Here is an 11,351-nt window from a genome sequence, read left to right on the forward strand (position 1 = left end):
ACGATGATAGCTCATTCCTAAGGGGGTCAAACCATGTCCCAAAGGTCACTGGGCCCGGTGTCACTTTAAAGAAGTAGTCCAGTTACACCTTTGTGGGCTTATAACTTTTCTTCTGAATGTCCTAGAGAGGTCAGGTTTATTTTAGAGTACTCCAATTAACAGCCCCAATTACCCCAAAAAGGAATGGAGTCATTAGCACTTATGGTTATTAAATTGCACCCAGAATTATGTCGCACAAAACACAATTTCACATCATTCCGGGTCCATTTCTCAGAAAAAAGCTTCAATCAGGCTGAAACATCACAGAAACGTAGAATTTATTGAGTTGTAAATGATTCCTGTGTTTCATGATGATAGCACATTCCTAAGGAGGTCAAGTTAGGTCATAAAGTTCACCGGATCACTTATTCCTTAAAGACAGCGTTCTAAACACACCTTAGTGGGCTTATAAATTGGCTTTTGAATGTCTCAGAGAGGTTAGGTTTGTTTTAGGGTACTCCAGTCAACAGCCCCTATTACCCCAAAAAGGAATGGAGTCATTAGCACTTATGGCTTTTAAATGGCACCCAGAATTATGTTGCATGAAGCACAATTTCACATCATTCTGGGTCCATTTGTGTGAAAACAAGGTCCAATCAGGCCGAAACATTACAGGAAGGTAGAATCTATTGAGTTGTAAGTGATCTGAATGTTTCACGATGATAGCTCATTCCTAAGGGGGGTTAAACCATGTCCCAAAAGTCACCGGGCCTGGTTTCACTTTAAAGTAGTGGTAATCCCCTGTCAGAGTCTTACTCCACCCACATTTCATATTTGAAAAATGCGGCCCAAAGAGGCGTTTCCTGTAAGACCGAGAAGGCGGAGCTACGACCGTGATTGACATACTGAAATTTGAATAAAGATGGCGACGGAGAGCGACAGTAGCTCAGAGCAGTCATTCGAGGTGGAGGACTTTTCCCCACCTTCTTCCCCAGAGGATAGGGAGGAGGGCTTATTGGGGGAAGCAAGCGGTCCTGAACCGTATCTTTTTGAGCCACTAGCTCGTGAGTTGTCAGAGGCCCCTGGAGTCGAGCCAGCAGGAGTATGAAGGCATATAATGGGTCCAGTCTCTGAGTGGTAAGTAGCTTTTAGCCACAGCTAGCTATATTTAGCTTAGCTAAAAGTAATTTTGTATGACTGCCTCAACAGGTGCACCTTTGGCCACTGCACATCATTGTCTGCCAGAGAAAATGTGTGCTGCAGAGAAACGCCCAAGGTATAAAAATAAAAGTACCCCACCATGAGAAAAGCATTCTGTAATGTACACATTTGTTACACAATCACTAACATCATACTAATATTGAACTCTTATAGCCCTGATATCAGTTGTTCTTTGTCATAGGTAATGCTCAGGTGTCAGCAGGTGGGTGTAACCTCCTGCATAACAGAGCATCCTGGTTTTGAGGCTGTTGCTCTGAATCCCTACGTGTTGCAGGCAGTTTATGGCACCTTTCTGCAACTCTATGGGGAGATGCAGGAGACTACGCTCAACAGGTAAGACAACTGTCAAAATAATTTTTTTATGAATACTTTATAACTCATACCACCTCTTTCTCAGCTGTTACAGACATCTGGCGTACCGGAATGTGGTCAGGTGGTGTTGGGGTTACCTGGGACAGCACGTTCGTGTTGTGATCCAGTCATGCGCTGTCTCCAGAATAAGGCAGGAGTTCCCAGAAGACGGTGCATACAAAGGATTCCTCCCTCCTCTGAACTAATATATATTTTTTGGATTAAATAAATGTTATAATATATATTTCCTGTATTGATTCCTGTCCATAAAAAGCTGCATAAATCACAAAACGGTAAATGCACTTCTTTACACTTTGACATTATTTATAAATACACACATATAGCCACACACTTTTCAAATGAGCTCTTACAACAGTAAGGTTCTAATTCGGGGTTAATTAATGCTGCTGTAACAAGTGAGTTTACACCCTGTGTGATTAATGAAGTCTAATCTAGAGCAGGTTCAATTAGGTAAAAATGAATGATAATTTAATAAATGTGATATATGCATTTATACAAATCAAAATATCAATATAATTGTATTTAAAATGACACAATTGCGCTTTAAAGATAACATTTATTATAGCTACTACTAAGACAACGTTAGATTACAATCTGATCATAACTTTCATGATTTTTGACAAAACTCTAAACCACAAGCAGAGATTCTGGAGCCATGTGAGGATAGGTTGGGCCATCAGTGATGTTTCTTTGGTTCCTTAGACTGGAGGTAGCTTTCACTGTGATGACAAACGTGGAGATGGATCCCGGGAGCACAGGCTTTTCTGTAACAATATCAGGAGGCTCTGAGGAAAAAAGTAATATTAGTATGACTAGTATGACTTACAAAAGCAAGACTGGTGAGTTTTGTTATGTTACATACGGCCAAGATTTTCAAGTTGTATGGGAGCCACAGAGCAGAAAGGTTGTAGAGATCAATAGACATCTGGGAGGTGGACAGCATGAGTCACGAGTGGATGAGCATAAAGATCCATAATGACGACAGGTAACTCCTCTGTCGTACAGTGGTGTGCAGCCTGGCTGAGGAGGAGAAAAGGAAAAACCACACAGAGTAGAGTACTAACTAATAATTACAATCTCTTGTTGTGTAGCTCACCTTACGTGCACTTTAAAACCTGGACCTGTGCCTGCTCACAGCATCCCGTTTATCTGGTCTTTGGAACTGGGCACAGAGCGGTTCTGGAACCGGAATTTTGTCCGAGTACTCCTGATATGGGAGAGGATCCACCACCACAGAGTCGAACAGCAGATCTATAAGCTTGTGCACATATACTGGAAAAGGGTTTTCAGTATTACAATAGCTCTCCATGACATCATTTTGGTTTTATCATACAATATATGACATACATGAGGTTGGATTGGTCTTCAGGGCTCTCACTGTGTAGTCTCCATGTTTGTACTTTGGGTACACTACAGCATATCTCAGCTCACCAGTTGCTGTTGCTGCATGTGAGCGTGCTGCATTTTCATTATAGTGCATTGCAGCAATTTGTAATCTGAAATAATCAAATAAACAAACCATGTAGATTTTAGGCAAAATTCTACATTTCATTCTAAAATTTGAACAATTAGAGGCATTAATTTGAACATTTGTTGTATTCATTACCTAGACAGCATTCCTTTGAAGGAGAAGACCTGACTTTTTGGAGTAAATCTGATGATGAGACTGTGGAAAGCCTCCAAGGTGGATGTGTGGTACTGAGGGCTTATCTTCTCTACGTCCTTCACAAACCGTGGAGCTAACAGAATGGCAGTGAGCTTCTCACATGATGCTGTGCCTACGTAGAAAATGTTAATTACAAAAATTACAATTTGATCAACTTTAGAATGTTGCTATTATTTCATTGAGAAAAAGTTACCCATAGCTGACATTTTTAGATGACAAATGTATGAAAGAGTGACTAATAGTGCTGTAGACAGGTGTGGTAATTACTTACGGCATTTTAGTACATATTATGTCAATTATGGCTGTTCTGCCTAAAACCATGAGTTGTGTGGCGCACTCTTCTGTTTAAATTTCTGCACAGCATTTTATTCTTAGTAATTAATTGCTGTTGGCCAAATGGTGGTGTGTGACCTTAGCAGCCACATGTGACGTCTGTAACTCTCATGCTCCAAAAATATTTCTCCATGTTGAAGGAGGTGAAGACAAATATTCTGTTGTGGGGTGACGTGTTTTAAATGTAAAGAAACCAAACAGTAAAGGCTCAGCTGTAATGAGTACATGCTACACTTACTTGGTTTGAGCCACTGTCTTGCCTGTTCTCCATCCAGAGGTGCATGCAGACAGCTAGGGAACAGGGCGTTGTCATGGCTGTGCACATTTTGGATGTGGTTGGCAACTGAAGTCCACTTTGCTACTGCCTCCTGTCCTGAGGAGGAACTGGATGCTGACCAGTAGAGGTGGTTCACCACACTTTGCTTCCACAGTCTCACATCCTGGGTCGTCTTTCTCTTCCCCAGCTCTTCGATTTTCTTACCAATTCCTGGAGAGCCAAACAGACCCACATTTAAAATAGAAAAAAAAAATCCTGTAATATTCACTATATACATCCACAAAGATTACCTTTTCCCATGTGCCAGGGGTCAAAGTAGTGACTGATTTCCTTTTTTTCCTCCCGCAAATACTTCTGCACTCCTGTGTGGCGGTCAGTCACGACTTGCTGCACATCGACCCCCCTCTCCAAAAGTGTGCTCAGACTTCTCACAAATCCCTCCTTCTCCATTCGCACACTATTTCCAACTTCATTGCTCTGAAAATAAACATAATTCTCCATTGATCTGTGAATAATTAACCATGAAATGCATTGGAATCATCAGGTAATGTTGTACCTGTACAAGTTGGATATCAGTAACTTTGTTTCTTTTGAGATCCATCATGGTGCAGCTGCCATATTTGGCTGAGTGTCCTTCAAGAAATGCAAGTTATTACTTAATTTACTCGCGGGTAAAATGCTGGTTGCAGACTACAGCACCAGGCGGGAGCTGACTGTTATCCTGTACACCGATTGCGCGCAACCACTGGCGCCTAATTTCTAAGTCCAGTGGAAAGGAGTGCAACCCCACAGAGCTACCACAACCAACTACACTACACCTTTTAACCATACTAACACTATATGGAACACTAAACCCGAATTATTTTCCTAATAAAACTAACAGCTAAACACTAACTAAACTACAATATCTAACAGCCAAGCTGACACTAAATAAGTACTAACACGATATGGAACACTAAACCCGAACTACTTTCCTAGTAACACTAAAAGCCAAACACTAACTAAACTACAATATCTAACAGCCAAGCTAACACTAAATAAGTATTTATAACACTAAAAGCTATGCTAAAAACTATAATATGCTAATGCTATATGCTAATGCTGAACTACCGCTAACCGTCCGACACTCACTTGCAAATCCAACTCCCAACTCGCCACAAGGCGTGGCCGAGACTCTCCTTGCTTTTATAACTTTGGCACAAGAGCTGCTACGTAGTACTCTACTGGTTTACGTAGTATCTTACTCTTTAGCCATTGGCTAAAATTTATTCAAAATGTGTCAAATTCTGTGTTTTAAGCTGAAGGTGGCGCATTACTGTGGTTTTTAGGCTGAATATTTAATTTTTAAAGAAAATGCACCAAAATACTAAAATAATGAATACACACATTTAAAACACTATTAGACACTCATTTATACAGTTCATCAGCAAAAAAAAGTTAATTTAGACGTTACTTGCTCTTTAAAGAAGTAGTCCAGTTACACATTTGTGAGCTTATAACTTTTCTTCTGAATGTCCTAGAGAGGTCAGGTTTGTTTTAGAGTACTCCAATTAACAGCCCCTATAACCCCAAAAAGGAATGGAGTCATTAGCACTTATGGTTATTAAATGGCACCCAGAATTATGTCGCACAAAGCACAATTTCACATCATTCCGGGTCCATTTCTCAGAAAAAAGCTTCAATCAGGCTGAAACATCACAGAAACGTAGAATTTATTGAGTTGTAAATGATTCCTGTGTTTCATGATGATAGCACATTCCTAAGGAGGTCAAGTTAGGTCATAAAGTTCACCGGATCACTTATTCCTTAAAGACAGCGTTCTAAACACACATTTGTGGGCTTATAACATGGCTTCTGAATGTCTCAGAGAGGTCAGGTTTGTTTTAGCGTACTCCAATCAACAGCCCCTATTACCCCAAAAAGGAATAGAGTCATTAGCACTTATGGCTTTTAAATGGCACCCAGAATTATGTTGCATGAAGCACAATTTCACATCATTCTGGGTCCATTTGTGTGAAAACAAGGTCCAATCAGGCCAAAACGTTACAGGAAGGTACAATCTATTGAGTTGTAAGTGATATGAAAATTTCATGATGATAGCACATTCCTAAGGCGGTCAAACCATGTCCCAAAGGTCACCGGGCCTGGTGTCACTTTAAAGAAGTAGTCCAGTTACACATTTGTGGGCTTATAACTTTTCTTCTGAATGCCCTAGAGAGGTCAGGTTTGTTTTACATTACTCCAATTAACAGCCCCTATAAACCCAAAAAGGAATAGAGTCATTAGCACTAATGGTTATTAAATGGCACCCAGAATTATGTCGCACAAAGCACAATTTCACATCATTCCGGGTCCATTTCTCAAAAAAAAAGCTTCAATCAAGCTGAAACGTCACAGATAAGTAGAATCTATTGAGTTTTAAATGATTCCTGAGTTTCATGATGATAGCAGATTCCTAAGGGGGTCAAACCATGTCCCAAAAGTCACCGGGACCGGTGTCACTTTAAAGAAGTAGTCCAGTTACACCTTTGTGGGCTTATAACTTTTCTTCTGAATGTCCTAGAGAAGTCAGGTTTGTTTTAGAGTACTCCAATTAACAGCCCCTATTACCCCAAAAAGGAATGGAGTCATTAGCACTTATGGTTTTTAAATGGCACCCAGAATTTTGCTGCACGAAGCACAATTTCACATCATTCTGGGTCCATTTGTGTGAAAACAAGGTCCAATCAGGCTGAAACGTTACAGGAAGGTAGAATCTATTAAGTTGTAAGTCACCTGAACGTTTCATGATGATAGCACATTCCTAAGGGGGTCAAACCATGTCCTAAAGATCACTGGGCCCAGTGTCACTTTAAAGAAGTAGTCCAGTTACACCTTTGTGGGCTTATAACTTTTCTTCTGAATGTCCTAGATAGGTCAGGTTTGTTTTAGAGTACTCCAATTAACAGCCCCTATAACCCCAAAAAGGAATGGAGTCATTAGCACTTATGGTTATTAAATTGCACCCAGAATTATGTCGCACAAAGCACAATTTCACATCATTCTGGGTCCATTTCTCAGAAAAAAGCTTCAATCAGGCTGAAACATCACAGAAACGTAAAATCTATTGAGTTGTAAATGATTCCTGTGTTTCATGATGATAGCACATTCCTAAGGAGGTCAAGTTAGGTCATAAAGTTCACCGGATCACTTATTCCTTAAAGACAGCGTTCTAAACACACCTTTGTGGGCTTATAACATGGCTTCTGAATGTCTCAGAGAGGTCAGGTTTGTTTTAGGATACTCCAATCAACAGCCCCTATTACCCCAAAAAGGAATAGAGTCATTAGCACTTATGGCTTTTAAATGGCACCCAGAATTATGTTGCATGAAGCACAATTTCACATCATTCTGGGTCCATTTGTGTGAAAACAAGGTCCAATCAGGCCGAAACGTTACGGGAAGATAGAATCTATTGAGTTGTAAGTGATCTGAATGTTTCATGATGATAGCTCATTCCTAAGGGGGTCAAACCGTGTCCCAAAGGTCACTGGGCCCGGTGTCACTTTAAAGAAGTAGTCCAGTTACACCTTTGTGGGCTTATAACTTTTCTTCTGAATGTCCTAGAGAGGTCAGGTTTATTTTAGAGTACTCCAATTAACAGCCCCTATAACCCCAAAAAGGAATGGAGTCATTAGCACTTATGGTTATTAAATTTCACCCAGAATTATGTCGCACAAAGCAATTTCACATCATTCCGGGTCCATTTCTCAGAAAAAAAGCTTCAATCAGGCTGAAACATCACAGAAACATAGAATTTATTGAGTTGTAAATGATTCCTGTGTTTCATGATGATAGCACATTCCTAAGGAGGTCAAGTTAGGTCATAAAGTTCACCGGATCACTTATTCCTTAAAGACAGCGTTCTAAACACACCTTTGTGGGCTTATAACTTGGCTTCTGAATGTTTCAGAGAGGTCAGGTTTGTTTTAGGGTACTCCAATCAACAGCCCCTATTACCCCAAAAAGGAATGGAGTCATTAGCACTTATGGCTTTTAAATGGCACCCAGAATTATGTTTCATGAAGCACAATTTCACATCATTCTGGGTCCATTTGTGTGAAAACAAGGTCCAATCAGGCCGAAACGTTACGGGAAGATAGAATCTATTGAGTTGTAAGTTATCTGTATGTTTCACGATGATAGCTCATTCCTAAGGGGGTCAAACCATGTCCCAAAGATCACCGGGCCTGGTGTCCTTTTAAAGAAGTAGTCCAGTTACACCTTTGTGGGCTTATAACTTTTCTTCTGAATGTCCTAGAGAGGTCAGGTTTATTTTAGAGTACTCCAATTAACAGCCCCTATAACCCCAAAAAGGAATGGAGTCATTAGCACTTATGGTTATTAAATTTCACCCAGAATTATGTCGAACAAAGCAATTTCACATCATTCCGGGTCCATTTATCAGAAAAAAGCTTCAATCAGGCTGAAACATCACAGAAACATAGAATTTATTGAGTTGTAAATGATTCCTGTGTTTCATGATGATAGCACATTCCTAAGGAGGTCAAGTTAGGTCATAAAGTTCACCGGATCACTTATTCCTTAAAGACAGCGTTCTAAACACACCTTTGTGGGCTTATAACTTGGCTTCTGAATGTCTCAGAGAGGTCAGGTTTGTTTTAGGGTACTCCAGTCAACAGCCCCTATTACCCCAAAAAGGAATGGAGTCATTAGCACTTATGGCTTTTAAATGGCACCCAGAATTATGTTGCATGAAGCACAATTTCACATCATTCTGGGTCCATTTGTGTGAAAACAAGGTTCAATCAGGCCGAAACATTACAGGAAGGTAGAATCTATTGAGTTGTAAGTGATCTGAATGTTTCACGATGATAGCTCATTCCTAAGGGGGGTTAAACCATGTCCCAAAAGTCACCGGGCCTGGTGTCACTTTAAAGATGTAGTCCAGTTACACATTTGTGAGCTTATAACTTTTCTTCTGAATGTCCTAGAGAGGTCAGGTTTGTTTTAGAGTACTCCAATTAACAGCCCCTATAACCCCAAAAAGGAATGGAGTCATTAGCACTTATGGTTATTAAATGGCACCCAGAATTATGTCGCACAAAGCACAATTTCACATCATTCCGGGTCCATTTCTCAAAAAAAAAAAGCTTCAATCAAGCTGAAACGTCACAGAAAAGTAGAATCTATTGAGTTCTAAATGATTCCTGAGTTTCATGATGATAGCAGATTCCTAAGGGGGTCAAACCATGTCCCAAAGGTCACCGGGACTGGTGTCACTTTAAAGAAGTAGTCCAGTTACACCTTTGTGGGCTTATAACTTTTCTTCTGAATGTCCTAGAGAAGTCAGGTTTATTTTAGAGTACTCCAATTAACAGCCCCTATTACCCCAAAAAGGAATGGAGTCATTAGCACTTATGGTTTTTAAATGGCACCCAGAATTATGTTGCATGAAGCACAATTTCACATCATTCTGGGTCCATTTGTGTGAAAACAAGGTCCAATCAGGCTGAAACGTTACAGGAAGGTAGAATCTATTAAGTTGTAAGTCACCTGAACGTTTCATGATGATAGCACATTCCTAAGGGGGTCAAACCATGTCCTAAAGGTCACGGGGCCTGGTGTCAATTTAAAGAAGTAGTCCAGTTACACCTTTGTGGGCTTATAACTTTTCTGCTGAATGTCCTAGATAGGTCAGGTTTGTTTTAGAGTACTCCAATTAACAGCCCCTATAACCCCAAAAAGGAATGGAGTCATTAGCACTTATGGTTACTAAATTGCACCCAGAATTATGTTGCACAAAGCACAATTTCACATCATTCCGGGTCCATTTCTCAGAAAAAAGCTTCAATCAGGCTGAAACATCACAGAAACGTAAAATCTATTGAGTTGTAAATGATTCCTGTGTTTCATGATGATAGCACATTCCTAAGGAGGTCAAGTTAGGTCATAAAGGTCACCGGATCACTTATTCCTTAAAGACAGCGTTCTAAACACACCTTTGTGGGCTTATAACTTTTCTTCTGAATGTCCTAGAGAAGTCAGGTTTATTTTAGAGTACTCCAATTAACAGCCCCTATTACCCCAAAAAGGAATGGAGTCATTAGCACTTATGGTTTTTAAATGGCACCCAGAATTTTGCTGCACGAAGCACAATTTCACATCATTCTGGGTCCATTTGTGTGAAAACAAGGTCCAATCAGGCTGAAACGTTACAGGAAGGTAGAATCTATTAAGTTGTAAGTCACCTGAACGTTTCATGATGATAGCACATTCCTAAGGGGGTCAAACCATGTCCTAAAGGTCACTGGGCCTGGTGTCACTTTAAAGAAGTAGTCCAGTTACACCTTTGTGGGCTTATAACTTTTCTTCTGAATGTCCTAGAGAGGTCAGGTTTATTTTAGAGTACTCCAATTAACAGCCCCTATAACCCCAAAAAGGAATGGAGTCATTAGCACTTATGGTTATTAAATTGCACCCAGAATTATGTCGCACAAAGCACAATTTCACATCATTCCGGGTCCATTTCTCAGAAAAAAGCTTCAATCAGGCTGAAACATCACAGAAACGTAGAATTTATTGAGTTGTAAATGATTCCTGTGTTTCATGATGATAGCACATTCCTAAGGAGGTCAAGTTAGGTCATAAAGTTCACCGGATCACTTATTCCTTAAAGACAGCGTTCTAAACACACATTTGTGGGCTTATAACATGGCTTCTGAATGTCTCAGAGAGGTCAGGTTTGTTTTAGCGTACTCCAATCAACAGCCCCTATTACCCCAAAAAGGAATAGAGTCATTAGCACTTATGGCTTTTAAATGGCACCCAGAATTATGTTGCATGAAGCACAATTTCACATAATTCTGGGTCCATTTGTGTGAAAACAAGGTCCAATCAGGCCAAAACGTTACAGGAAGGTACAATCTATTGAGTTGTAAGTGATATGAAAATTTCATGATGATAGCACATTCCTAAGGCGGTCAAACCATGTCCCAAAGGTCACCGGGCCTGGTGTCACTTTAAAGAAGTAGTCCAGTTACACATTTGTGGGCTTATAACTTTTCTTCTGAATGCCCTAGAGAGGTCAGGTTTGTTTTACATTACTCCAATTAACAGCCCCTATAAACCCAAAAAGGAATAGAGTCATTAGCACTAATGGTTATTAAATGGCACCCAGAATTATGTCGCACAAAGCACAATTTCACATCATTCCGGGTCCATTTCTCAAAAAAAAAGCTTCAATCAAGCTGAAATGTCACAGATAAGTAGAATCTATTGAGTTTTAAATGATTCCTGAGTTTCATGATGATAGCAGATTCCTAAGGGGGTCAAACCATGTCCCAAAAGTCACCGGGACCGGTGTCACTTTAAAGAAGTAGTCCAGTTACACCTTTGTGGGCTTATAACTTTTCTTCTGAATGTCCTAGAGAAGTCAGGTTTGTTTTAGAGTACTCCAATTAACAGCCCCTATTACCCCAAAAAGGAATGGAGTCATTAGCA

General features: G+C 40.1%; 2 protein-coding genes across 4 annotated transcripts; one reads left to right on the forward strand and one right to left on the reverse strand.

Annotated features, from left to right (window-relative positions):
* Positions 1-767: 767 nt before the first annotated feature.
* Positions 768-1,795, forward strand: LOC129160797 (P2X purinoceptor 7-like). Of its 2 annotated transcripts, XM_054737812.2 has the most exons (3): positions 768-1,255; positions 1,382-1,533; positions 1,598-1,795. In XM_054737812.2, exons 2-3 carry the CDS (start codon positions 1,385-1,387, stop codon positions 1,755-1,757), a joined length of 309 nt encoding a protein of 102 aa, XP_054593787.1. In that variant the 5' UTR covers positions 768-1,255; positions 1,382-1,384; the 3' UTR covers positions 1,758-1,795. The 2 variants fall into 2 exon arrangements, with proteins under 2 accessions (XP_054593787.1, XP_054593788.1); XM_054737813.2 differs by lacking the exon at positions 768-1,255 and having other exon boundaries at positions 1,263-1,533.
* Positions 1,796-2,001: 206 nt separating this feature from the next.
* Positions 2,002-4,471, reverse strand: LOC129160796 (uncharacterized). Of its 2 annotated transcripts, XR_011520287.1 has the most exons (8): positions 4,405-4,471; positions 4,139-4,325; positions 3,810-4,058; positions 3,179-3,350; positions 2,920-3,068; positions 2,669-2,844; positions 2,435-2,592; positions 2,002-2,357 (listed from the first exon to the last, which is right to left on the reverse strand). XR_011520287.1 is itself a non-coding variant. In XM_070550188.1 (6 exons), the coding sequence occupies exons 1-6, from the start codon at positions 4,450-4,452 to the stop codon at positions 2,681-2,683; spliced, it is 969 nt and encodes a 322-aa protein (XP_070406289.1). In that variant the 5' UTR covers positions 4,453-4,471; the 3' UTR covers positions 2,002-2,680. The 2 variants fall into 2 exon arrangements, 1 of the variants encoding a protein (XP_070406289.1); XM_070550188.1 differs by having other exon boundaries at positions 2,002-2,844.
* Positions 4,472-11,351: the final 6,880 nt, after the last annotated feature.

Source organism: Nothobranchius furzeri, chromosome 4, assembly GCF_043380555.1.
Source record: "Nothobranchius furzeri strain GRZ-AD chromosome 4, NfurGRZ-RIMD1, whole genome shotgun sequence".
NCBI classification, from domain to species: domain Eukaryota; kingdom Metazoa; phylum Chordata; class Actinopteri; order Cyprinodontiformes; family Nothobranchiidae; genus Nothobranchius; species Nothobranchius furzeri.

Coding starts and splice junctions, on each gene's coding strand:
- LOC129160797 (XM_054737812.2), top strand. CDS start 1,385: ATGCTCAGGTGTCAGCAGGTGGGTGTAACCTCCTGCATAACAGAGCAT. Junction 1,534..1,597: donor CAGGAGACTACGCTCAACAG/GTAAGACAACTG, acceptor CCTCTTTCTCAG/CTGTTACAGACATCTGGCGT.
- LOC129160796 (XM_070550188.1), bottom strand. CDS start 4,452: ATGATGGATCTCAAAAGAAACAAAGTTACTGATATCCAACTTGTACAG. Junction 4,326..4,404: donor CTGATATCCAACTTGTACAG/GTACAACATTAC, acceptor GTTTATTTTCAG/AGCAATGAAGTTGGAAATAG. Junction 4,059..4,138: donor CCCCTGGCACATGGGAAAAG/GTAATCTTTGTG, acceptor TTGGCTCTCCAG/GAATTGGTAAGAAAATCGAA.